The 27371-nt window shown below is 41.7% G+C and overlaps 3 protein-coding genes across 4 annotated transcripts; 2 read left to right on the forward strand and 1 right to left on the reverse strand.

Annotated features, from left to right (window-relative positions):
- On the reverse strand, positions 1–10846 carry LOC306922188 (sequestosome-1-like). Of its 2 annotated transcripts, XR_013789885.1 has the most exons (9): positions 10526–10846; positions 9062–9157; positions 7838–8238; positions 6621–6744; positions 5371–5451; positions 4509–4693; positions 1609–1795; positions 238–659; positions 1–165 (listed from the first exon to the last, which is right to left on the reverse strand). XR_013789885.1 is itself a non-coding variant. In XM_079499584.1 (8 exons), the coding sequence occupies exons 1-8, from the start codon at positions 10713–10715 to the stop codon at positions 502–504; spliced, it is 1422 nt and encodes a 473-aa protein (XP_079355710.1). In that variant the 5' UTR covers positions 10716–10846; the 3' UTR covers positions 1–501. The 2 variants fall into 2 exon arrangements, 1 of the variants encoding a protein (XP_079355710.1); XM_079499584.1 differs by having other exon boundaries at positions 1–659.
- A 3696-nt stretch (positions 10847–14542) lies between these two features.
- Positions 14543–16298, forward strand: LOC306925664 (putative pancreatic secretory proteinase inhibitor). Its single transcript, XM_079504645.1, has 4 exons — positions 14543–14757; positions 14934–14965; positions 15209–15321; positions 15927–16298. The coding sequence occupies exons 1-4, from the start codon at positions 14706–14708 to the stop codon at positions 15970–15972; spliced, it is 243 nt and encodes an 80-aa protein (XP_079360771.1). The 5' UTR covers positions 14543–14705; the 3' UTR covers positions 15973–16298.
- A 5476-nt stretch (positions 16299–21774) lies between these two features.
- LOC306925323 (urokinase plasminogen activator surface receptor-like) lies at positions 21775–27016 on the forward strand. The gene is made up of 5 exons (XM_079504096.1): positions 21775–21911; positions 23654–23752; positions 23886–24020; positions 25647–25763; positions 26570–27016. Exons 1-5 carry the CDS (start codon positions 21866–21868, stop codon positions 26773–26775), a joined length of 603 nt encoding a protein of 200 aa, XP_079360222.1. The 5' UTR covers positions 21775–21865; the 3' UTR covers positions 26776–27016.
- Positions 27017–27371: the final 355 nt, after the last annotated feature.

The following is a 27371-nucleotide window of genomic DNA, read 5'->3' on the forward strand; positions in this document are numbered from 1 at the left end:
TAAAATTGTAGGAGCTGTTTATTGTTAAATGCAGAGAAACCTTAGCCATACTCTTGCCTTTTAGTCTCAAACTATATTAGACTGTCTGCCCAAGTAAGTTAAATCCAGGACATAAAACATATTAAGAGTCCTTAATAATGCATATCATATTTGAGTTGAATGAGGCTTCCTTTTTATACTTTAGATAACCCCTGTTTTACCTTTTGTTTCAGTTAACAATTCTTTGAAACTGCAGACACACGTGTTATATCTGACAAACACCTATATCAGAGACGCCAAAGAAATATTTTCAACTAATTTGTTATATATATAAATGGCAACTTCATGTCCTAGCAAAACCAAGACAAATACAGTAGGAAAGCTTGTAAATGACTCAGAATACAATCATTAGTCAAATGTTATTTAACTGATACATAGAAGCTCTGCCTTCTTGGCGGTTAATAACTGATTAACATAAAGGTGGCGCTGTGACAGAAGACAGGCTGTATATGCTGGCAGTGGTCATGGGTATGTGGGGGGCTTAGAGTAGTGGATGGTGTCCAGCGCCGCTCCGATGTCACAATCCTTTGTTTGGAGGAGTCGAGTCAACCAGCCGCCGTCGTCTGTGAAACCCATTGACAGCATCTGAGCCAGGGATTCAACCAGCTTGGGCTCTGGGTCTAGACAGAACGATTGACGAAGAGAATGCATTTATCGATAACAGATTTATAATGCTAGATTAGATGTACAGACAGAGTGGATTTGTAAGGGCACGTGGTTACATTTGGACATTGTTCTATTGTGATTTCTAAAGTGCAAGTTTGCATTTGCTACTAAGTAACTAGGATACCAGGTAAACATCAAACCTGTGTAAACAACATGCTGTCTAAATAACATTCTTAGCACCAGTGGTCAATCAAACAGTAGGCCTAGATCTATGAATAACAAATAACAGTAAAGGTCCTTGACAGGGGCTGCCGCCTTTGATGTCTATGTGAAACTATGGTGAAAGAAACACAAATGCCACCGCTTTCAGCAAACATTGTTGGTACAGGAGTGGAATACAATTAACGATTTATAGAGATATAATTATATATTAATTATGAATTAAAAGTACCTAAACACTGCACTGCATTACCTTTGATATTAATACACACAATTGTTTCAGTGTTTGTGCTGCCATTTGGCTGTATGAAAATATATGTGAAAAATTGTTTTAAGAATACTTTGTCGTAAAGAAAAATCAATAAACATGTAAAAAAAAAAAAACTGACGTCAATATCGCTAGAGGGCGCTATTTGTACTATAATCCCCATAGGGGATCTTAGATCGCCTCATATAAGAACCGTTTGAAAAATAAATCATCCTGGCGGTTTCACTCATGGATATGAAGAATCAACTGACTGCAAGAAAACGCTATTGTTACTACTGCCGAATTTGTATCTAGCGAAAATGTAACTGACAATCAAATATGAGTGACTGTCGTAAACGATACAGAGACACCGATAATATCGCTAAGACAGTTTGTTTATTTTTGGACCACAATCCATAGAGATTACTTCCGCAAACCAGGGGATGAGCGAGTGACGTCAGGACTTTTAGTGCTCTATATCTGGTTTTGGCTACTACCTTGAGGGAGGTGGGGATAGATGGCAGCCTCACGCAGGCCAGTAGGGCCCTCGGTGGGTGGGGCCTCCAGGGACCCCTGTGCCTGGTCCTCTTCCAGCCTGAGGGACTGGAGCTCTCCGGTGGAGGGGTCCACCTCTTTAGGAGTCAGGTGGGTCCATTCCTCATCGCTCCCTTGGTCCTTGGGACCCTGTGGAGAAAATAATTCCAAAAAAAACACCCATAAAATAACCGTCTGAAAGCCAAATACAATACCCTACAGACCGTTAAATTACTAAGCCAGAGACAAGAGTTACACACAACACGATTCGGAATGACTTCCATGAAGTCCAAGACTTGATTGAAGAATTTATTAACAGTTTGCAGAATTACAGTACATTTCAAGCACAAACTCAATACAAAGGCTGTTAACTGTGAGTGGACGACCCAATTAAGCATTACACTTGTTTCCAACAGGGTCCACCATGTTCAAATCATCAAAACATTTAGAGACGTACAAATAGACACTTCTATAGACAGAACAGGAATTCATCAAAAAGGAGGTAAAAAGGGAAAAGAAATATATACAGTGAGGGGAAAAAAGGGGGGGGCGGGGGGGGATTCAGATTTTACGGGGGCCAGTTTCGAATTGCAGCCATCCGTAGGTGCCCTTTGAGAGCGGTTTTGAAGGAGTCAAGGGATTCGCATGTCTTAATGACAGTTGGTAGGGCGTTCCACATTTTGGTGGCATAGGAGCGAAAAGAATTTAGTCCCTTGTTTGTGCCGAATCTGGGTTGTACATGGTTCGTTGCACTCCCTCTGGTGTTGTGGGTGTGGACTTCGTTAACATTAAGGAAGTATCTAGACAGGTACATGGGTATCTTGGTGGTGTATCGAATCTTGTGGACCAGACCCATTGCAAGTTGCTGTACTCTGTCGTCGACCCTAAGCCATTCCAGCCTGTCGAAGTGGGCAGGGGTGAGGTGGGTTCGGGGGGCTAGATCAAGTAGGAGCCTGACCAGTTTGTTTTGGGAAGTCTGGAGCCTGGTTTTAAGGGCCTTTGAGGTGCTGTGGTACCAGGAGGTGCATGCATAGTCAAAGAAACCCTGTACAAGGGCTCCTGTTAAGGTCTTCAAGGTGTTTTTGTTGACCAGTGAGGAGATCCTGTAGAGGAATCTTGTTCTATGGTTGACTTTTTTGATTACGTTGGTGGCCATTTTATCACCGGAAAGATTAGCCTCCAGGATGGAACCTAGGTAGGTAATTTCATCTTTACGTGTGATAACATTGTCACCCACTCTAACCAAGAAGCCATTTGCCTTGCTGAGATTACTAATAGAGCCAAAGAGAATGGATTCAGTTTTTCCCAGGTGTAAAGATAGTTTATTATCAGCGAGCCAGGTGCAGATTCTACCGAGTTCAGAGCTGAGGGCATTTTCAACCTGCAGTTTGTCCCTGTCCGAGACCAGCAGTGCTGAGTCATCTGCGAACAGGAACAAGTTGCAGTCACAGGCTGAAGTCATGTCGTTTACATATATTAGGAACAGTAGAGCCCCTAGTATGCTTCCTTGTGGAACGCCACAGCTCACTGGGAGGGGGGGGGGACAGTGTTCCGTTCACTTCCACCATCTGTTCTCTCCCCTCCAGGTAGCATTGCATCCAGCTCACTGATGTGCTATCGAAACCAATTGCTTTTAGCTTGTTAACCAGTATGGAGTGGTTCACGGTGTCAAAAGCCTTTTGGAGGTCCAGCATGACCATGCCGCAGTATTTGCCAGCGTCCACCTCTTGTTTGATGTGGTCGCTCAAATAGAGAAGGCATGTGTCAGTGGAGTGGGATGTTCTGAAGCCAGATTGGAACTCGTACAATAATTTATTAGTGGCAAGATACTTTTCAACCTGTTCATAGACTATTTTTTCCATCACTTTCGAGATGGAACTAAGAATAGAAATAGGGCGGTAGTTGCCGGGGTCTAATTTACTCCCTTTCTTGTGCAAGGGGGTTACTTTGGCCAGTTTGAAATCTTGGGGGACCTGTCCCTGTTTGATGGAGAGGTTTACTATGTGGGTGATGATTGGAGCTATAGAGATGGCTGAGTCTCTGAGAAATTTGGAGGGAATGTTGTCATGGCCTGTGGCCTTGTGGGGTTGGAGGGCACTCAGTTTCTTAATTATCTCATCAGTTGTTACCATAACTAGTTTAAAATCGTCTTTACAAACACCTAGGTTTTTGTAGAAGGTTGTAATGTGCTCTACACCAAAGAGCCCAGAGTGGGAGGGCAGTTTGTTAACCAGAGTTGTTGCTATGTTTGTAAAGAAGATATTCAAGTAGTTGGCCACATCAAGGTTGTCAGTGATGAGAGTGTTGTCAGATTTGTTGTTTATGTTCGAAAATCTGGTTTTTAGTTTCTGACCATAGCTTAGTTGATTGTTTAGTAGCTTCCAGAGCTCATGAGGATTGTTTTTGTTTTCCTGAGCTTTATCATTAATGAAGTTACTTTTAGACTTTTAGACCCAACTCATAGTTGTATAACTAAACAGTTATACAACTATAGGCTTTTCACACAGAGGAAAGAGGTTTCGGCCACGTTTTCTAGGAATTGGTTTGCGGTTGGCACCACTTTGCTTGCTGCCGAGTGCCGAATACATAATCCAGTCTCACCAAGTATTCCAAGTTTGACTTGAAACTCGTAGGATTCATCAAATTACTAATTTAAGGTGGGAATTATTTTGGAGGAGCACGTATTGGGTTTCCACCATGATTTCTGCCCCGCCTGATGACCGCAAAAAGGAGTTGATCTACGTCAGATATAAAGTCAATCAACGCCATAAAGATGGTCAAAGAGTTTCGAAAAGGCAACCTGCAGAACCGATTTTTTAGTTTATAGTTATACGTGTTGTGACTTGCATGTGTGTTTACGTACCTTATCTCCCCCACTAGCGCTCCCGATGCTGCTGGTTCCCTCCACCTCCATTTCATCCTGTTTGACATCTGACCCTGCAGAGTCCCCTGAGCCCGTGGCACTGGGTGGTCCGGCAGATCCGGGGGGAGTGGGGGTCACCTTGGTGCGTTGACCTTCATGTTCAACGTCAATGTCAACGTCGATGCCTGGTCAGGGTAAAGAAAACTTTCACCAAGAGCAAAAATTGTTCCATCTACTGTACAACCGTGACACACAGACACTATGTGTTCTGTCCATCACGTCCTAAGGTTTCTGAAAACCTTCTAATTCAAAAAAATATATATGTTGCTATGAGGTTCCCAGTTCGATCCCAGGCTCCCCCAGAGTTAGTGTCGAAGTGTCCTTGAGCAAGAATCTGAACCACTAATTGCTCCCGATGTGCAGGTTGGTGCCTTGTATGGTTTCCACCGCCATCGGTGCGATGCACAATGTAAAGCGCTTCGGATAAAAGCGCTATATAAATGCACCTTTTAACATTTATAACTAATGAGACACAGAGAGAGGAAGCATCCTGATTGAAAGGTATAGCAACGTATAGGTTGCACCAGGTCTAAATGGGTTAAGATATTTCATTGAGCTTCATTCATTCATTACTACACAGAAGGTAGAGAACGGGTATTACCACAGATAGGAGGAGAGGGAACGTACATCTACTGTAATGTGCGATTCATATTCAGTCGAACGATAGTGTCGCTGGCTGAAAAGAACCAATCTCGTGGTCGTAGGCAAGCAAAACAATTGTGTGAAGAGTATAAAATCGGCATAGGTAGAGCAGAAATGTGATTTGGGTGTGATTTGTTTACCACAGGCCGGGTATATTTACCTAATGGACTCAGCATGGCAGCCACACCCTCTCCAATGTTCTTGAGGAAATCGACATTTGCCTGCATGTCAGTGGCAGAGTCTAGGAGGGGGAGAGGAAGTTTCACTATACGGTCAGATGTTTGGGTCCGATCCCAATTTTGGAGAGTCCTTGACCACCCATTAGTTACTGATATTTTGACAGATTAAAAAAAAGTGCTTCAGTGGTTATATAAAATGGTAAATGGTGCATTTATATAGCGCCTTTATCCAAGGCGCTTTACATAGATTGTGCATTACATGTGCATTACATTCACCCATTCACACACACATTCATACACCGATTGCGGCGGAAGCCATGCAAGGTACCAACCAGCACATCGGGAGCAATTTGGGGTTCAGTGTCTTGCCCAAGGACACTTCGACATGGAGCCGGGATTCGAACCGCCGACCCATGGATCATTGGACGACCTGCTCTACCTCTTGAGTCGTTATATAACCACTGAAGGCCTATTGAAAATGTTTTTCCTATAATGCCACGCCCAAACTAGAGAATAGGGATCCAACTTAAAAGTGGTTAAAAATCAGGACTACATAATTATCTCTTCACTAAGTCCCTCCCCAACCCATCCTTAGGCACGTTAGCAGTGAAGAAAGCTTGACCTGCATAGCAACCGTTGCTAAACTATTTGGATTGGCATTGGACAAATCGCTTTTTGGGGTGGGATTTAGTGAAGGGCTAATTGCAGATGCTGATGTCGTAAAAAAAAAAAGGAATACGATATGTTGGCCAGACCGATCAGGCTCTACAAATAGGACTTCCAATAAGCAATACCAGTCACAGATGTGTGGCACTGAACCACAGTTAAGAACCAACCAGAAGTACTACTATAGACCGTAAAGTAAAATGATGCACTGGACCGTTGACTACTCATGCAGAATTACACATTACACAATAGTCTACATTGTTGATGCGGATTCACTGAGGTTTGCGCTGCCGATATTCTGTACATGAATACTACCATCGGCCTCAAACAAAAAGGCCTGAGAGCTCGACTAATGGTGCGTTCACACGGTCAGATGAAACGATGCAACGACACGTGAGTCGATTCGGAGCAGCTACAAACATGCATCATTGCGTCTTGGCAACGTCATGCCGCTGGCTTGAGTGGCTTCCATTGACAATGAATGGTAGACATCGTTTAATTTGCCCCGTGTGAACGCAACATAACACTAAGGATTTAATCCTGCGTAGCAATTTCCAGGACTCACCAGAGGGGACGCAGTTAGCCGGGTCAGCAGTAGAGGTCTGAGCCCCACAGGTCCTGGGTTGACTCTGGTTCTGAGCCCTGTTACACTGCCTCATCCTCTTCATCCACTTTCCACGAGGTATCCACTGAGGAAGGTACAATTACATCATCATCAGGCACATTGCAGGATGAAACAATCACTGACTGCATTTTTTATTTCAACATTTCTATCCTTTTCTACATTACCTAGGGTGGGTATTTACTAAATAAGCGCCAAAGCTTATTTTTTTATGCATGACTAATTTTTCAATTCTGTATGTTTAAACATCTGCACCACATTAAGTTTGCCGAGTTTAGCGTGCCAATGCATTGGACTATTTAATTTAAGAGAGCGTGTACTTTATCATACAATGAGATTTGAATAGCAAACAAATAGCGTGTTGTGTTGCGAGCTTGTAGATTTGCAATTTTTTGCTTCATGATTTTTGCGAAAACATTCACCGAAAGTTCACTTTCAGCAAAATCAGGACGGCAGGTTCAAAGTGGTTCATGGCTTGACCGGCGTAGTTTTCACGTGAACAGTGGTGGAAAGTAACTAAGTACATTTACTTAAATTGTGTACAATTTTGAGGTATTTGTACTTTACAAAACATATTATTACAAAACATACATTAACCACTTCAACCCTATACATTTCGGCCATTTGAAAATAGCCGAGCTCACAATGCACCGCGATGTGACGCATTGTACCTTTACTCAAGAACATTCTGCACTTTACTTGTAACGGGAGAGTATTATAATATATAACATTGCAGTATTGACTCTTTTTACTCAAGTAAAGAATTGGAGTACTTTTCCCCCACCACTGCACGTGAAGGATATTATATATTCTGACTAGTGTTGTTTTTGGCAGCACATTTCTATTTTAGTTTAGTCTTTGGAATGAAACTTAATTTAGTTAGTTTTAGTCACCTGGAATGTTTTAGCTTAGTCTAGTTTTGTAATGTCTGATTTTATACTTAAAAAATAGCCGATCTACAAGCTCACAACGTGTCGTAGATCTGCCATTTGTAAAATGCCTTGTCTTAATTATACTGGATCTTTTGTCCACTAGTCCCTTGCAAACATTTTAGTCTTTATTTGTTGACGAAATTGTCAATATATTTAGTCTTACTTTTAGCCATCATAGCTTAGTTTTCATTTAGTTTGTCAGTGAAAAAAAACGAATGAATTTCTGACCTGGAACATGTTGTTCAGCGGGTGCCAGATGGGCAGCAGGACGTGCTCCTGGTGCATCCCGGTGGCCTGGCAGGCGGAGCACAGGTCATAGTCAGCGCACACGGTGCACTTGAACCGGGTGCCAGTGATGCCGCCCTCGCAACCGTCGCACGTCACGCCGGGGTGCAGCATGGCGGGAGGGGTGGGGGTCCACTGGGGGCCGTGGTGGGGTGGTGGTCCACCGGGGCCATGGGGGGGTGGTGGTGGTGCACCGGGGCCACCCTGGGGGGGTGGGGGCCCGTGGGGCGGAGGAGCATGGCCGTGGGGGGGTGGGGGGCCGTGTGGGTGGGGCGGGAAGGTGAAGGGAGGGAACCCGCCGGGAAAGGCGTGGAGGGGGAATTCGCGACGATGCTCTTTCTTCTCTGCAATATAAAAACAATAAAACAATGTATCAGTATAGATCGAGTAAAACCCATTTAGACCTGAGACTGCATCGGTGTTGCCTTATAGCTTTTAACCACTTTAACCGTTATGTTAAACTTTAGCTGTTGAAAAATAGTAAATCTACAAGCTCATAGCGTGGCACAGAGTGCTGCGCTACAAGCTTGTAGATCAATTTTTGAAACATTGTGAAAGTGTGTGCAAATCTTTGAATACATGTTCTTTCCCAGCAATTTGCTTCTGGGGGCTCCCTGGAACAACATAAAAACAGAGGTTTTTCAGAAAACTGTCATGATTTAGAAAACATTTTGTAGAATCTGGTCTCAGGTCTAAATGGGATAAAACAACAATAGCATTGTAATATAGCTAGCCAGCTCAGTTGGCCTTGTGGTTTGAGTGTCTGCCCTGAGACGGGGAGGTTCAATCATCCCAGGCCGGGTCATACCAAAGGCTCTGAAGAATGGGACCCAGTGCCTCCCTGCTTGACACTCAGGATCAAGGGTTGGATCGGGGGCAAGTCCCTGTGTCATACTAGCGTCATGTCCAGGGGGTGTACTTGTACATCAAGCTGCCTCCCGCTACAGGCCCTATGGGTCTCATGGCTAGGCAAGGCTTACTTACTAAATATAGTTAGCATAGAAGTACTATGATCAACTTTATTAGTATAGAAAGGCATTTAAAAAGGGTAACATGTACTTTATGCTTTAGACTGAGAATGATTTTGCAGTGTGCCTACTGTACAATAATGTGCAGTCAAGGCCAGGGTGTTTGTACAATACATAATGTATATTTGCTGCCATGTACCTTTGATGTACAGTTTAAAGGTTTGGTCCGACTTGCAGGTCAGTCCCATTATCAGCTCCTCGTCTGTAGAGAAGGAGATCAGGTCGCCATCTTCATCTGGAGGAAAACAAACATCTCGTCAACACACTGCTCTGTTTACAGATTGCTGCCAATTGTTCTGGAACACCGAAATTCACCCGTATGTGTGTATGTGTGTGTGTGTAAGATAAACACAGGCAGCGCTCGCAGTACCAAGAAGTCTGTGTCATATTTTAATAATAGACTATTACTTATCTACCGGTTTCTTCTCCTAGCTGCTTGTGACAATAATAACACTTATTAATGATACTTTAATGTGATAAATGTAAAAAGTAAGTATTGAAATCACTCCTTCATGTAGACAAAATCATGACCAAATCCCACAAGATATTCATTGGTCTCCTAATAACTTGTTCATGTAGTGTAATGTCTCTTTATCATTAAATGTCTCTGTATCATTGGTCTTTAGGACTCTGCATAATTAATAGTTACTCTACTGTATGTCTCAGTACCATTAACAGTCCATATCAGTATAATTTATACATTTATATGTCTCAGTATGATATTTCTGTATCATCATGTCATAGTAACATTATAGCAGCCATTTAGCCTATATTATGTCACAGATTAATACGTTAACTCGTATAATTTGACAGTCCATTATGCCTCAGCAATAATATGAATAGTATAATATGTCTCAGTATCATTAATGGTCTATACATGTGTCACAATATCCTCATTAACAACAGTATTACAGTGGGTTTAAACCAGTGGTCCGGGCACCACCAGTGGTCCGGGCACTCCGGGGACCACCAGTGGTCCGGGCACTCCGGGGACCACCAGTGGTCCTTGAAGGGTTTCCAGGTGGTCCCCAGCTAAATGATGGAGAGTAACCAAGCACCAGTACTTCGTGAAATTAAGTAAATCTTTAACTCTGGAGTGTAAAATGAGTTAAGTCTTTGTTAAACATGTGCAATAATTTACAAGAAGTCTACACAATTAGAGAATGTAGAAGAATTATTATGTTGATCAACGTTTGCCTGTTATCTCTATACCAACATCAATACAGCATAATTGTGGACAAAATCTTAGAATCTTAGAATCCAAGAATAATAAAACATACGTTTTGGGTCTGAGAGGCTAACTCTCATCAAATGTTGGTCCGTGGCTTAAAAGCCCAATAAATAATGAGGCCCATTATGTATTGGGCCTCTCACTGTTAATGTTTATATGTATGTGTATATTTGTGTATGTTCTGATGAATTGAAAAGGGTGGACCCTATAGTAAACAAGTGTAATGCTTTATTGTGTCGTCCACAGTTAACAGTCTTTGTATTGAGTTGTGCTTGAAATGTACTGTAATTCTCCAATACTGTTAATAAATCAATCAATAAAAAGGGTTGGGAAAACCACTGGTCTATTCTATTATGTCCCGATCTCACTTACCCTTGTAGAACATCTGGAAGGTGACATTTCTCAGGTTGGAGAAACCATCGACAACTTTTCCCTTCAGGTACTCGAAGCTGCTGGACACATCTTGGTCAACAGTGAAGCGTCGGATCTCCTTGTGGTTGTCTTCCTTCCCCAGGAGGTAAGCTTTCACTTGAATGGCCGTGGTGGTGGACATGGTGGACATGGTGGACACTCAGATCTCTTCTGTCTCCTGCCTGGTCGCTTTTCCACTTCGTTGCGCAGCAAGAAATTGTTCACTCTTCTTCTTCTTCTCTGAGAGGCTCTGCTGTACTTCCGTGTTGAATAGAATAAGATCACACTTTCGTCAAGTACAATATTTATTCCTCCGTCGGACCAATCGCAACGCCGCACCGCATGGAATGTAAACAAGTAGGCGGTGCCGGTCACCGAGCTCCGACCAATGAGAGGCTGAGGAATGACAAGGCACTTTCCGTGGGGGATTTTCCTTGGTGAGGTCATAGTCACATGATGCGTCATGACCACGTGACAACAGCAGCAGACTGAGTAGAGCAGAGCACAGACCATGAATCATGAATCCATGTCAACATCATGCAACATTCATGTTTAGTTTGCAAGACCACTGGTTTACAAACGTTACCATTGTCAAGGACCATCAAATTCATATAATGTATTAGGCCGCAGACCCCCATCTGAACACATTTTGTACCAGGGGCCCGGACCCCCATACAAGATTTGTGCTTGAAATGAAATGAAATGAAATCTATATTTACCCAGGGTATCTGGGCTAAGCTCAAGAACTTATAAAATGATCCAACAATATTGCCATTTCTTTCCTTTCCCCACTCCCAAGATGTTTTAAAATAGCAGATCCACAAGCTCACAATGCGGGTATGTGATGCTTTGTGAGATTGTAGATACTAATTTAGCTGGGGACGCCGTGGAACCCCAGAAGAACCCCTGCTAGTCCCCCGGGCGGCCGGGCCCCACTTTGAAAACCACTGTGCAAGAAAACTTGATTTTGTGTTATTATGTGCAAATAAATCAGATTAACTGATAGAGTTGTTGTTTTGTATTATCATCTGAAAAGAAATGCAGCAGCACATCATCATTTTAAATAAATAATTTCTGCATTTTCTTTTAACCGTAATTGTTTTGAGTAGGAGGTTCTTGTCTCTCAGTGGAAATGTCTTACATGCATGTCATAAGGTCAACTTCTTCAAAGTTACTTAAGAAATCAGAACAGTACATCTGTTAATCTTATCTTTGACAGTTTGACTACAGTAAACATTTCCAATGGATTCATGCAGTTCCAAGACAGTGTGTTAGGTCAACCCAGTGATTTGAAAAGTGTGTTTTTATTTCTTTTGAACAACATAGCTACATGTTACACTATTGTTTTTACATGTTTGTAAATAATGTTGGAAAGAAATGGCTGATATAAGTTGATGTGTCATTTGGGATCTTTATGTAAATAATAGCCTACCGCTTAAAAACAATTTTTACTGACTTTTTTCCTTTTGTCTAATGTAAGTAATGTCAAGTAGCCTACTACATGTTCGTACAGTAATAAGCATCCCCACCATACACACACACGCACGCACACACACACACACACACACACACACCACACCCAATATGATGAGTCATCGGTCCCCGTGGTTGAGATTCCATTTTGTTTTTCTTTACCTTTGCCTGGATGCTAATCTGTTAAGTACCAGATACCATATCTGACCTCTCAAACAAACCCTATCAAGCAAACCTTCTGGAAGTTTCTAGAAGAAGGTTTGGCCTCTGACAACATGCTGAGAAACTTCTAGAAAGTATCCCAAAAAGTGCTGATTCTGTATCATAGCCTATATTGTAGGCCTATGTTGTATTGTTGTTGAGAATTAGCCTCTCAGACACATGAAGAATATTTTGTTATTGTTGGATAAGATTTTGTCCACAATGTTGTATTAATCTTGGTACCATTAGGAAAGATAATAGGCAAACGTTAATTGTGTAGACTTCTTGTAAATGAAGTAATGCAGATGTTTAACAATAATTTAAGTTTCATTTTACGCTCTCAAGAGTTAATTACCAACTCTCCATCATTTAGCTGGGGACCACCTGGAACCCCCTCAAGGACCACAGGTGGTCCCCGGACCACTGATTGAAAATCACTGGTCTAACACTGATAAAGATTATGTTTATTTTCTGAGACAGATTGTATCTTCTTGTAGCCTATCATAATGTAGTGTGTGTACTGTAGCCTAATGGTATAATACAGCCACCTTGTGGCCACTCCATGACTACTACACCTACACCAACCATGTAATGTCAAATGTATGAAAGACAAGTCTTTAGTCCCAGCAAGCCAAATAACGTCATGATGAGTTATGATGACCTCTGGCTCTGGTGACATTCAGGACGTTCAGGACTTTACGTAATTTCCAGGACGTCTTCACCAGTTGAAATAATATAGCTTATTCTGGGCCAGATCTGACTAGTTATGATAGGCTATGACTTAAGTTGATCTGGCCTCGATCGGACTATCTCTGATTCATCCAGGGACGCCCGTCTTAGTGGGCAGAATTTATGTTGGTTGAACTCATTTGATATTCTGGGCCAGATCTAACTAGTCTTGGTTTCACTTGATCTGGCCCAATCAAGACGTCACTAATTCGTCCAGGTCCTGACCGTGCTTGCTGGGGTACAATGAATGCACTATCCACACCTTATAATTAGGTCTGCTGCTCCCTGCATACTTTATAAATATTTAATTTGGTTAGTGTGGTGAAGTCAAGAGGTTTAGTATTGGTTTGAATCAGTCATTCAAAAAGTCTTTAAAACTGTTTAGATCTAATATGAATATTAATGAATGTAAGTACTGATAATTTATGTAACGTAATGAATATAATCTCAAGGGGAGATGTTTGGCAACAGAGTGTCTTCTGAGTACTGTCTCAGAAGACAGTACTGTCTTCTGAGAGTACTGTCTACTCGCCGTGTAGAATCCTGACTGGTCCATCTCCACACTCTCAGCTATTGTTAACACTTGAATAACAAGTAACTTGAATATACACATTCAAAGCTGAGTCCTTGTTTTGGTGGTTAGTTATCTCGATGGCTTCTAGGATGGTCTCAGCAGTTCTTGGTTCAAGACCAACTAAAATCAAAAAGCATTCACTTTTAAGTCTCATAATGGTGAAAGAGAGAGTTTGAAAGATTATGAACAACACATGTGACCACAACATTGGTGAAAAAGATTGATAAAATGGAGAAGTTGGAGAACACATTGGTTTCAGATGTCACATGACTCTGAAATGGAGAAATAACTAGTTTTCTAAACAAAAACAAGAAAAAAAGAAAGGTATATTTGAATAAATGGGGGTGATAGTCTTTTTTTAAATATTCACACACAACAACTCTAAGGTAGGCTATATTGAAAATGAGTGGTATTCCCCCAAGGCATGCTGAACTGGCACTGTGAGCAGAAGGAACGTCAGTGTCAAACATCGACAAAGCTCGACCGCCAAGCAATCGCTGCTTCAGACAATGTGGCAGAATTCTGCCAAGGAGACATTGGAGTTTATCCTGTTGCAAAGGAACCACCACAACACAGAGTGGAAAACAGCCACCATGATACACATAATGGCTGCATAGCGGCGAGGCTGGCACTGGCAGCCATGTGCACACGCTGTGTGTGGATACAGCGATGAATGCCCGAGTGATCATTTATCTAATCTGTTATATACTTTATTACTAGATATAGTGGCTGTGGCAGAGTTGTTGTTGCTCTAGACAGTCAGGGGGATTACTAACAACCCACCCCCCACCACCCCATCCCATATATTTCTGCCTGCTCAGTAATATTTGGCCAGTAGGAATGTTTATCCCCTAATAAAGGCCGAAACAATAGGGGGGCTCGTCACAAACATTTGGTCAGGCACACGGCCGTCAAAACATGGCTTTTGTCACCACACAGGGTCACATTATTTCAAACTCTACTCTATATGACAACAGCACTCCGCACAGCAGCAGCACAGACACAGACACAGACAGGACTCAGAGCAAACCACATCCCGGAGCAGACAAGACTATCACCACAGGCAAACATCCAGATCCAGTTGTTATCGTGCAAAAGTGGACTCTTAACAGCTCCCCTGTTTTTCAACTAAATCTTGTTTCTCTGGTGATCTCCTCCATCAAGATGATTCACAAGACAGTTGTTCTGCTCTGTCTGGCAGTTTGTTTCTCTGCAGGTAACCTCATCAGATTCATTTATGAATGTCATATAATATAAGAGTTTGGTTGAGGCTAGATAAGAAATACATATTAAACTATATATTTCTGCATATTACTTTAAACATTGTATATATAGTATAGTATATTGAAGTGCTGACTTAATTCAAACCTTTGTCAAATGTCACCTTTTCAGATGCAGAGGACAAGTCCAGATTCTACAGAAGGGTATGAGACAACAATTAAAAACTAAAACCAATATATACCCCCTTTGAAAGTCAAATCCTAAAAAATAAAATAACATATTCCATTGTCCATACAAATATTTGAAGGAGCATATGTACAGTAGTCTTCATACAAAAAACATGTGTAATGTCTTCCCGTTTAAATACGTTTTAGAAACATCGGTGTCTGAGTAGCTTTCAAAATGGAATCACATTCAAACAGAAATTATGCTTGATCTGTCCCCAGCCTTCCTGCATTGATATGAGCACAGATGAGGCCTGTCCTCTGAATTACTCCCCTGTGTGTGGCAGTGACGGTGTCACCTATGCAAACGAGTGTTCTCTGTGTGTCCACAGGCTGTAAGTATGGTCAACCTTATGCCCGATTTATACTGGGGGCTCAACAACGTGTAACATTGCGATGCATTGCGAGCTTGCATTGTAGAGTCCTGCTGTCCCAACAGCAACAGGGGACGGGGATTAGCCAACCAATATGGGAGCCAACAAATCTGACTGAGTCTGCCAATGTGATTTATTGGAGTTGTTTCACCAGTGACAGGATGAGGGGGGAAAGCCCTTTAACTTTGCTTTGCATGCAAGTATAAATCAGGCTTTACGTCCTAATGAAGTCTATATCACGTCCTATTGATAAACTATGAATCCTAGTAATATAGACCAGTGTCTCTTAAACATTTCACACATTGTACATTTGTACACTATCTGAGTTACAGACCTGTAAGGAACCATTTTGGTTCCTATTACTAACTATCAATAATTTAGCGAGGGATCCCTTTGAACCACCTCAAGGATCCCTGGGGGTGCACAATCTCTCCCCCTGTGGGAACTCACTTTGAGAACCACTGATATATGCTGTAGAATAGATGTATTATTATGGTAAACTCATGCCACTAAATAGCCTCAAAATGCTCTTTTCCAAACTGATGAAAATGTTTTCTTGTTTCCAGGTTAACCAACGCTGACATACTGATAGTGAAAGAAGGAGAATGCTGAGGAACGATGTCAACTGATGATATCATATCGTCATGTATCTCAGATTTCACACACACACACACACACACACACACACACACACACACACACACACACACACACACACACACACACACACACACACACACACACACACACACACACACACACACACACACACACACACACACACACACACACACACACACACACACTTAAATCCATATTATACATGACAATATAGCCATACGCTAATCATTCTTTTATAATCCTGATGTTTTGTATTATATCTAATATCACTGTTTGCCTCTGTGGATTATTTGGCCATTAAAGATCTAGAGCTTTGATGTTGTCCTTCTACTTGTCATCATACATAAGAATGTACAGGTCCTTTGCCCTTTGTTCCAGGTTAACTGTGGTGGTCTCAAAAACATAAAGGAACACTGGCAGAAAAAGTTTTAAGGAAGAGACTGAGACTAAAGAAAATATCATTCATTTTATTTGCTTTATTTATTTGCTGATAATAAAGTGCTCCGTGATCATGGGATCAAGAAGACATGGGATTGAAACAATATTTCGGAACCTAATCTTATTCTAATCCCGTTAAGGAAATGTCCTTAAGGAATGTCTTTAAGGAAATGTCCTTACTAGGGGGATGCCATACTGTGTGTAGCTCAATATTTCAGTTTGTCACCTTCACATTCAATAGATCCCGTCTTTTGTGGCCAGATGTAATTTCCTGGGGTCTAGTAGGACTATAGTAAATAATAACTAATAAGAAAAATTGCAAAGTGTGGTTGCCGCCCAAACCCCTGTCAAAAATAACAAATTGTTCAAACTAAAGAAAGCAGCAAATGTTTTTTACTTTCTCTAATAATAATCTAAAACATGAATCTTGGTTGAAAAACACAAATGTTGTCCTTTAAGGATTAGAAGACAAACCCAATAGAGAGGTGCAGTTTGTTAGAGGAAGAGGGGTCTTAGATTTTAGAAGAGGAGGTGTAGTGTCTATTGGCAGAGGAGGTAGAGTATGGGGCGGCAGTGGCTCAGGGGTAGAGCAGCCGGATCCGGATGGGAACCGCAACGTTCCCAGTTCCATCCCGGGCTCCCCCAGGCGCCGTACACACTATTGAAACAAAATCGCTCTCTGTTCTGGGGGAGAGAGGGGGCAGAGCAGCTCGCAATTCATTTTCAATGGGAGTTCATGGGTTTCACAGCTCTGCTCCATGGCTGTGTTCTGCCCTCCCCCCCCCCATGGAGCAGAGCTGCTCTGTGAAACCCATGGACTCCCATTGAAAATGAATTGCGAGCTGCTCTGCCCCTCCTCTCCCCCCCGGAACAGAGAGAGCGATTTTGTTTTAATAGTGTGTGTTGTAGTGTCCTTGAGCAAGAATCTGAACCCCAATGAGCAGGTTGGTGCCTTGGCATGGTTTCCTCCACCATCGGTGTATGAATCTGTGTGTGAAGAATGGGTGAATGTAATGCACAATCTCTGTAAAGCGCCTTGGATGAAAGCGCTGTATAAATGCCCCTAAATGCACCATTTACCATTTCAAGTATAGAGACAGTATCTTAGGGAAAGGAGGAGTAGTGCTAGAGAGACAGGATGTGTAGTGTAAAAGAAGGCGAGGTTATCTGAGAGTGGGACAGTCTCAACTTTCTTCACTGCTTCTATAGAGCCCAAGTCCCTATACTTGGGTGCTACTGATTGCTGAGGAAGTTCAGACGTATTCTCAAAGAATAACTGATGTCCAAACTGTGTCCGTTGAGTTGAAATTAAATTAAATAGCTTAAATTAAACGCATAGGATACAGCTCACCAGCCCTCATGAACACAGTCAAAAACTAATTTACCTCTGCCACTGGCAACACCTGCACTTGATTAGGGCCAGGGTTAAATACCCTCCCTGTATGCAGTGACATCAAGGAGGAAAATAAGAAACAAATGGCTCTTCCTCTTTACAGCTTCCTTACCCCAAGATGTTGAGACACATGTTTTACAGTATCAACACCATTTTATCAACTGTCTGCTACCAATGGAATGGGGATTCTTTGCCCTGTCAAGGCTGACTTGGTATGATGCCTTCAGTGCTGCTCTGTTCCCTTTGAATGCCAGGTAGATGAAAGTTAAGAGGACTATAATAAAAAGATCTCCACTCTCACTTATTACCACCACTTTGGAGAGAGAGGGAACAGCCACACGATGGCAGTGTTTCATCTGGAAATACAAGAACATGTTAATACTTTAATACATTTATTTACTTTTAATAGCAAATTAATATTGTATTATTCAGATTTTACAGAAAATAATTCATGTTGATCCTATCTTTTTTTTTCTTTTTTGTGACAAAAAGAGCAAAGAGCACTTTCCGAAATACAGGACTCTGCATGGTTGTCCCCGGACCCCAATTTGAGAACCAGTGTTTTAGGCTATTTTTAAATTAATGAACATTTAAATTAACAACATTGAACAACATTGCTCTCTGTTGCTTGGAGATAATTTGGGGAGATGAGGGAAGTGTTTGTCTGGTTGTGATGAAAGTGTCAGTATTTCTTATTTGATTTCTAAAGGTCTGTTGAAATATCAAAACATTGCACATGAAAGGACTGAGGCAATGTGGCAATGTTGTAATTAAACTAAACTGTAAATTAGTAGTAAATTCATGAACTGGTGTAGGCCTACACATCCCCACTCAAATGGGTTCAGGAGGTGTATGGTAAATAAACAAAAATAAATTAAATTAAGAAATACCTACACTGGAAAAATAGGCTCTCAATATTTGATTAATCAGGATGCCTGATGCACAATGGACCATATTACTCTTGCCACAAGAAGATTGTAAGTGAGTGATGGTGGGGCTTGTCCAAACTGACCCCTACAGGTCATCAGATGCACCTGCAAGACAGCATGAAATTGAGTGCTCTGTACTGTAGAATGCCTCAATTAAAGGATCAGGCGTTCATAATTATAATATTCTCTCTGACTCCTTAGGCTGCATCATGTGATGATACCGAGCCACACAACTTACACTAAGGATGATGACTGAATTCACTTTCAAATGAAATAAACTTAAAAATATATAAGAAATAAATGTAAAAAGTAATGAAAAAATCACACCCGTGTGAAGTGAGTGGTGCAACCCCGTGTGGGGGTCCCCGGCGAGCCGCCCCGCGTCCGAAATGGTCGATAAATGACAGAGTTACCGTGTGGGGGTCCCGGGAACATCCAGACCCCCAGGAACGCGCCCTGGGGGCCGGCCCCGTTCCGGCGGGCCGCCCTACATCCTAAACGGTTGAGAAATGACAGAGTTACCGTGTGGGGGTCCTCAGGGGGTCCCTCTGCTGTACTGTACTGCACTGTCACTGTACTGTACTGTCACACCCGAAATCACGTAATGGCTGCTAAAAACTCAGCTTCCCATCCACCTGTGCACAGTGTGAAGCTCAACAGCGCCACTTTGTCACCTGTTGCAAAGGGACACACATTGCTGTTCACTGGAGTGATTGCACCACTCAAAAAAAAGGGGAAAAAAAAGTTACCTTATCTTTCCCTTGGCCCATATTATATTTCTGGATCTGAATTACTCAGAAGTATGTGATAAGTTGATAACACCTACAAATGTAACCTGATGTCATTCTGCATACTAACAACGGTGGCATACTACAAATCGGGAGGCATTTGAACTAAAATAATAAAATGAAATAAAAGTGGGGGAGGGAAAATATTATCATAAAATGAAACAGAATTATGTAAAATATGGAATTAAAACAACGGTGAGCAGTTGTAAAAAGTGAGGTTTTCATGCTATCAAGGTGAAAGGACAGTCCATCTGTCAGTCCTGCATTCTTGTTTTAACTGTGATAAGTTACAAGATACAATGTGATATTAATATCTAAAAAGCGTTGTGAAGTGGGGACATACAGGCCCGGACTGGCTCAGAAAATCGGCCCTGGCATTTGTAGTCTTCACTGGCCCAAAGACGGGTCAAAGACGCTACTATGTCATTTTGTTTTTCACCACCTGCGCAACCTAACACACACACAAACACACATATATGATGATTTCGGGTGTCCCAGTACAGTACAGTACAGTGACAGTACAGTACAGTACAGCCATTACTGATTTTTCTTTTTGTTTTGGCTCAGCCATGACTGCCCCATGACTGCCCAGCCTTTCTGGCATCTGCCAGAATTGCCAGACTGTCCAATCCGGGCCTGGGGACATATGTACAGCTCCTTTCAGTGCAAGATGCAGATGTGTGGTATAGAGGAGAGATGGTTGCAACTCAGGGTGGCACAAGACGTGGGGAAGATGGGTGCAACGCAGGATGGTGCAAGAAGGATGAAGCAAAGTATTTTAATGTGGTGTCGTTTATGGTAAGGAGAAGTTGAAACGAGAAGTTTGAGAAGATTCCATGTACAGTGCTGTTACGCTATTATCCTAGTCTAATAATAACGAGGCAGAGAGTGAGGTTATGTTCTCATAGTACTGAAGCTAGGAAGGTTGCAGAAAACAACGAAGAAAAAGAGACAAGAAAGAATTTCAGTTATGGCATTGCAGAGCGAGAGATTTGACATATAGGTATGGACAAGTTTAGTTTTTTGGCCTGTCTTGCAATATCTAAAGGACGAAGGACCATACTGCCGTTGATTAAATTGATGGAAGTAAAATTCCTGTTCACATGCCTCATAGAGCATTTTATTATTAGCTATATAATTTCATAATCATCTCAGGTAGACTTACTGTATCACAAGATATATGAGCCATGCAGTAGCATTGTGCATGCTTCTATCCTGTCACTCCTGGGAGCTCATTGTAAAGGATGGTGTTGGTCACATGTTCCCGACAGGGTACAGAGTGTAAAGGATGGTGTTGGTCACATGTTCCCGACAGGGTACAGAGTGCCACCAGTGGGAGCTCATTGTAAAGGATGGTGTTGGTCACATGTTCCCGACAGGGTACAGAGTGTTCCCGACAGGGTACAGAGTGTTCCCGACAGGGTACAGAGTGCCACCAGTGGTATAACCTATACGTAATATGCAGGTATAATGCAGTATAACCACTAAGAAAGCACCAGGCTTCCTGTATTTCCTTGAGGGCCCACCTGAAAGCCTATAATCACTCGCAACTTAACTTACAATGCATGCAGACCATCCCTTGCAGCAGGGCTGAATATAAAATGGGGTTTTTAGTCTAATGAAAAATGTACAGCAGACAAGAGATCTACAATAATTTGATGATAATCAGCATCAAAGACGTTTCAAGCTAAAAAGTACATCACAACATAGTTGAGAAGCCATTTCTCTGCCACACAAGGAAGCTAAGACAATGCACAAAGCGAGGCAATGCACCTCAGCGTCTTACAGTAAATACAAACCACCATACCATATTTGGAATGCTTTGTAGTTCCGTCAGTTTTCCAGATCTTGTGGACTAATAGATAATTGATTGATTGAATAGTTTAGTATTAGACATAAATGTAAAAACTTGTGGTGGATCCTGTAGTCCAAAAATAAATAAACTGAACTGAACTGAGATATAAGCAGAACAGCACTCATAGTGTTGATGATGATTTGAGGACTGAGAACTCTTTTTCACTGTGTCAGGTATAATTTGTACACATTTTACATACTGTATGTGAACATTCTTTTATTATGTTGTGGTGGCATGCAGGGGATGATGAGGATTGCTGCTTTCAACACCCATTCTGCTCACCATTGTTCTGTCGAAAGTTCCCCAAATCATTGCTATACCACCGGCAATTGGGTCTGTCGTCTGTCGTCATTCTGGCGGTTGTTGTGATTCTTTTTTCGGTTGACCAATGGTGTGGTCTCTTAAGAGTCTGGGTGGTGACTCATTAAAATAAGCTATCTCTCTCTGTCCCCGTCTTTCATTTGAACCCCTCCCCAACACTATGCATCTGCTCGTACTGATCCTTGGGTTTATGCTTTTCCCGAAAGGCAAGTATTTATTTATTTATTTTGTATGTATGTATGTATGTATGTATGTATGTATGTATGTATGTATGTATGTATGTATGTATGTATGTATGTATTTATGTATTTATGTATTTATTTATTTACTTACTTACTTACTTACTTACTTACTTACTTACTTACTTACTTACTTACTTGACCATTGCCTCTGCACTTGGTCGGCTCTTTGTCTGCTATATTCTCTGTGAATGTTCCTCCCAGAATAGAGATGCTATAGGGTTCAAGTTCAAGTGGTTTAAAAAACCCATGTTGAGGACCCATGGTCTTCAACCTTTTTCATATCAATGGCCATTATTTATTCTGTATTTGAGCCACGGACCACCATTTGATGATATTTAGCCTCTCAGACCCAAAACTTTGAATATTTTGTCGTAAGATTTTGTTCACAATTCCATGCTATATTGATTATGGTACCACAGGAGAGATAACTGGCAAACGTTGATCAAAATAACAAGCACATTTAAAACAAAATGTAGGAAACAAATATGAAGGGACCCACAAAAATGTGTCCGCGATCCACAAATGGGTCCCGACCCAATGCAGGTTCTCAACCAGTGGTCCGGGACCACTAGTGGGCCTTGAGGGGGTTCCAGGTGGTCCCCAGCTAAATGATGGAGAGTTGGTAACCAAATGGGCCCTCATAGATCTTTAACTTTTTATTGTTAAACATCTGCATTACTTAATTTACAAGAAGTCTACACAATTCAATGTTTGCCTGTTATCTCTCCAATGTTCCAACATCAATACAGCATGGAATTGTGGACAAAATCTTGTCCAACGACAACAAAATAGTTTGGGGTCTGAGAGGCTAAATCTCATCAAATGGTGGTCCGTGGCTCAAATAATACCCCCCAAAAATGTGCCTATTTGAAAAGGGTTGAAAACCACTGCTATAGAGACTAGTTGTCTCCCCCTCTTAAATAGAAAATATATTTTCAAGTGGGTTACATATTTCATCCAATCAGGAAAGAGAACCTCACAAAGATCATTTATCAGCTTGTGCTCCAGTTCGATATTAGTCGATTTTGTCGACTAATACTATGACGAAAAAGTTTGTCGACTACCTTTTTTCACTGATGAAAACTAAATGGAAACTGAATGAAAACAAAACCTATGATGACTACAACTATGACTAAATATATTGGCAATTTCGTCAATCTAGAAAATCTAGACTAAACTGTGGGGATTAGTGGACAAGAGATCCAGTATAAATCATTTTACACGTGGTTGCATGCTGAAAATAGCAGATCTTAAGCTTGTGAGCTTGTAGACCGGCTATTTTCATACTTGTACTTGTGTAAAATCAGTCATTACGACGGCATCAAGGCCCGCCAAAATACATTTTAGTCAACTAAATCAACTGTACATTTAGTCAACTAAATTCTTATGACATTTTGTCGACTAAAACTAGACTAACACTAAAACATTCCAGGTGACTAATATATGACTTAAAACTAAGTGAAGTTTCATTCCAAAGACTATTATGACTAAACTCAATTTGCTGCCAAAAACAACACTGCAGTAAAACAGGGCTGCTCAACCTTCCTCATGGGAAAAACAGCAACATACAGCTGTGTCCAAGGGCCTGAAACATATTTTGTCCGTTCCTTTTAATATAAAAACTAGGTATTATTTCAAGCTGTGTGTACATTTTACATTAGTATTAAACTTCAACCTGATCATCTATACCTCCCGGTGTCTTATAGGCTATGCCATGAAATGTTATAAGTGCACGGGAGCTGCGGTACCCTGCAAAAAAGAAGAATGCCCTGGGAAATGTGCTGCAGCTACTGTCATGTATGAGGGTATGTAATGGGGGATTAAACTATTTCATTTTGTGAGGCAAAACCTGTCACAGCTAGAGTACAGTCATTTATACTATACAAATATAAGACATCATTTGGCAGAGTCAGAGACTCATATTCTGTTTGTTTAAAGGTGGCAAGAATATGACTATGAAGTCCTGCATGGAAGATAAGATGTGTGCTACTGGCTCAATGAACGTTGGATCCCGCCGTGCCTACGCCATGTGCTGCAGTGATGCCCCCCTCTGCAACAACATGTATCCCTCAAGTAAGTATACCTATACAGTAGGCCTGTAGTGCACAGTGATGGTATAAAGTAGACTTTTAGAGCAGTGGTTTTCAACCCATCTCATATCAAGGCCCATTATTTATTCGGCTTTTGAGCCACGGACCACCATTACATTTTGATGACATTTAGCCTCTCAGACCCCCCGAAAAACCAAAGAATATTTTGGACAACCATTCCATGCTGTAGTGATGTTGGTACCATTAGGAGAGATAACAGGGAAACGTTGATCAAAAGAACAATTCTTCTACATTCTCTAATTGTGTAGACTTCTTACAGGCTAAATTAAGTATTTAGTAATGCTGATGTTTAACAAAAATCTAACTCATGAGAGTGTAAAATGAAACCAAATGTACCCGTACGGGTTCTATAAGGGTTCTGTAAGGGTCCATTTGGTTAAATTCTGTAAGGGTTCTATAAAGGTCCATTTGGTTATCAACTCCATCATTTAGCTGGGGACCACCTGGAACCCCCTCAAGGACCACTGGTGGTCGTCCCCGGACCAATGGTTGAGAACCACTGCTTTTTTAGAGCATCAACCATTATTTAAAAGACGCTGTAGAAGCTGTAGAAGCAAGACTGAACCGGCCGTGGGGCGCGCCCCCCAGACTATCTGCTGTGTTAGTTAGTTAGTTAGTATTGTCCACATTGTGGAAATTTGTCTTCGGTCAAACAAACAGCAAAAACAGCAACAACACTTAGCCTACACACAATTATGTTCATGGCAAAAAGCAGGACAACAGTGACAAATACATTAAAAACAGGTTTAACGAGACATGGTATCATTTAGTGCCTTAATGGCATTAGGAATGAAGGAATTTTTTATGTCAGAACAGGTCAGCTCCATATATGGAGATCTAAGGGTGGCAGCGGGGGCAGTGTCTTGACACGGTTTGATGAGGGCCCTGCAGGTAGGGCCGGGCCTTAAGTTTCAGGCCTGTTGAGAACTCTAGTTTTCGCCGGCTGTACTAATAACTTTGGGGCGGGCCCGTCTAGAGTTTAAATGGACAGGTATCAGTCAAAAGGGAGACATCGAAGAGGAAGGATGGATGGGGAAGGATCAATATATGGAATGTCAGAACAGATCAGCTCCATATATGGAGATGGAGGCGTGATGTCACGAGGCGTGACCATATATGGAGGCATGATGTCACAAGGCGTGATGTCACGAGGCGTGATGTCACAAGGCGTGACCATATATGGAGGTGTGACGTGACATTCAGGTTTTCATAGTATAAGATATTTTGTATTCAATCTTTATTGCAGACGCCATATCACATACCAACTGACAAAAATAAATACATAAATAATAATAAAACCAAAATCAAGATACTCCTCGACAACTGGATCTCAATATATGCCTTATGTGGGCCTATTGGTCAAATCGGCAGGTTCTGGACAACCGCTTATCCGAAAGACAATTTATGAAAACCTATTCAGTTGCATAACTTTCAGCTGTGCCACAGACCAATTAAGTGCAATTCAAAGTGTGTTGAACAAGACAGCTCCCACATGTGAATGTGAATGGTGTTGTTGTTGGTATGGTTCAGGGTTGAAGACATCATCGATGTTATGTATACTTTTTTCAAAATTGTATTCCGTATACAGTTCCAGAAAACCCTCAACCCAATGGGAAGAAGTGCTACACGTGCACAGGCAACGACTGCTCCGAGATGAAAGAGCTAACATGTTCTGGGGATGAGGATCGCTGCATGTCAGGATATGGTAACTATAGGTCATGGCTTTTTATGTGGCCTTTTCCGCACATATTTCACATTCCTATAAGCTCAGAAGAATGTTCATAGATTTTTCTAGACTATAGGCCTACAGACAGTAATATAATGACTATATAGGTTATCTTTGCAGCCAGGGTTGCAGTTGCAAGTTGCTAGTGTTTTTATTTATTTATCTGGGGACCACCCAAAATAATTTGGCAGGGGCCATGCAGTTTCAAATTGCATTCAAATTTCTTAACGGCTATTGGTAGGACGTAGGCTTTCCAAATTGTAGTGGCATATGAGCGAAATTAATTTAACCCCTTGTTGAATCTGGGTTGAACGTGGTTTGTGAAACTCCCTCTGGTGTTGTTTGTTTTGCTATTAAGGGCTACCCAAAGTTGGAGTTATAGTGCTGCTTCAGATTATAAAGTTGCATCACCATACAAGGAAGTGTGCACATTAAATCATGAGTATAGCAGAACTTTAAGGCCTCATTCACACGTACCAAACACCAATCAAGCAATGTTTGGTCGTTTTTTTGTTTTTTTGGGGCACCACAATGCTTTTCCAATGGGAGTCACATGGTTTGATCAAACATTTGTGTTTGATCGCTGATTGCTGATTGCTCCCCCCTCATCAAACAAAAATGTTTGGTCAAACCATGTGACTCCCATTGAAAATGAATTGGAGCAGCACTCAAAAAGAAATCAGGCATCACACACGGACCGAACATTTGTTGTGTAGGTGTGAACTAGGCCTGAGTAGGCCTAATGTGTGTTTTGTCGTTGTTGTTGTTGTTGTTGTTGTTCACAGCGGTAACGGGGAGTCAAGGCAAACTGATGAAAGTGATGGGCTGTGCCGAATCGAGCATGTGTATGTCAAATATCAACATGGGAGTCATGGAAGTCAGAGAAGCAACCTGCTGTGACGGTGACCTGTGCAACAACGGCGGCCCAGGCATTGCTGTTAGCCTCTTGCTCCTGGTAGCGCCAGTGGTCTCTGTTGCTCTGTTCAACTGAAGGGAACCCTAGGGGCGACTCACACGGTCGCAACAGATTGATGTATGCTTGTTGTATGAGATGTATAGCTGATGCAAGCTCGCAATGCATTTCCAATGGGAGTCACATGGTTTGACACAACATTTGTGTTGTATGAGGGGGAGGGGGGCAGTCGAAACACAGCCGAAAGCCATACAACAGCTTGTAGTCCAAAATGTTGTATCAAACCATGTGACTTCCATTGGAAATGCATTGGGGCGGCCATGACACTTACATCTTGCTTACATCTAGCATGCATCAATGTTGTATGCTATATCGAAAGTTGTGAGTGAGACCCTAGTCTGCATGAGCACGTAACTATAAGGCGTCGCAGTCCCGCCCCTGACGAGCGGCCCAGGAGAATTTCCCATTCATTTTTCCCATAGACGTTTCAGAAAGTATTTATTTAAAGACCTGTACGACCTCAGACAAAGCCAACTCAGCCAAAGCCAACTTTGTCCCAACTCGATTTTTTTGGGCTGAACAAATAATTAGACAGAATAAAAAAAGGACAGGGTATACTATTAAAAACACTTTTTTAACTTTTTTTTCTTTCTAATTATAGCCTATGTTCTGCC

Source organism: Electrona antarctica (genome assembly GCF_951216825.1).
Source record: "Electrona antarctica genome assembly, chromosome: 1".
Lineage (NCBI taxonomy): Eukaryota > Metazoa > Chordata > Actinopteri > Myctophiformes > Myctophidae > Electrona > Electrona antarctica.

Coding starts and splice junctions, on each gene's coding strand:
- LOC306925323 (XM_079504096.1), top strand. CDS start 21,866: ATGCATCTGCTCGTACTGATCCTTGGGTTTATGCTTTTCCCGAAAG. Junction 23,753..23,885: donor AGCTACTGTCATGTATGAGG/GTATGTAATGGG, acceptor GTTTGTTTAAAG/GTGGCAAGAATATGACTATG. Junction 25,764..26,569: donor TCGCTGCATGTCAGGATATG/GTAACTATAGGT, acceptor TGTTGTTCACAG/CGGTAACGGGGAGTCAAGGC.
- LOC306922188 (XM_079499584.1), bottom strand. CDS start 10,715: ATGTCCACCATGTCCACCACCACGGCCATTCAAGTGAAAGCTTACCTC. Junction 9,158..10,525: donor CTTCCAGATGTTCTACAAGG/GTAAGTGAGATC, acceptor GTTTTCCTCCAG/ATGAAGATGGCGACCTGATC. Junction 5,452..6,620: donor GGCTAACTGCGTCCCCTCTG/GTGAGTCCTGGA, acceptor TCCCCCTCCTAG/ACTCTGCCACTGACATGCAG.
- LOC306925664 (XM_079504645.1), top strand. CDS start 14,706: ATGATTCACAAGACAGTTGTTCTGCTCTGTCTGGCAGTTTGTTTCTCT. Junction 14,758..14,933: donor GGCAGTTTGTTTCTCTGCAG/GTAACCTCATCA, acceptor TCACCTTTTCAG/ATGCAGAGGACAAGTCCAGA. Junction 14,966..15,208: donor AGTCCAGATTCTACAGAAGG/GTATGAGACAAC, acceptor ATCTGTCCCCAG/CCTTCCTGCATTGATATGAG.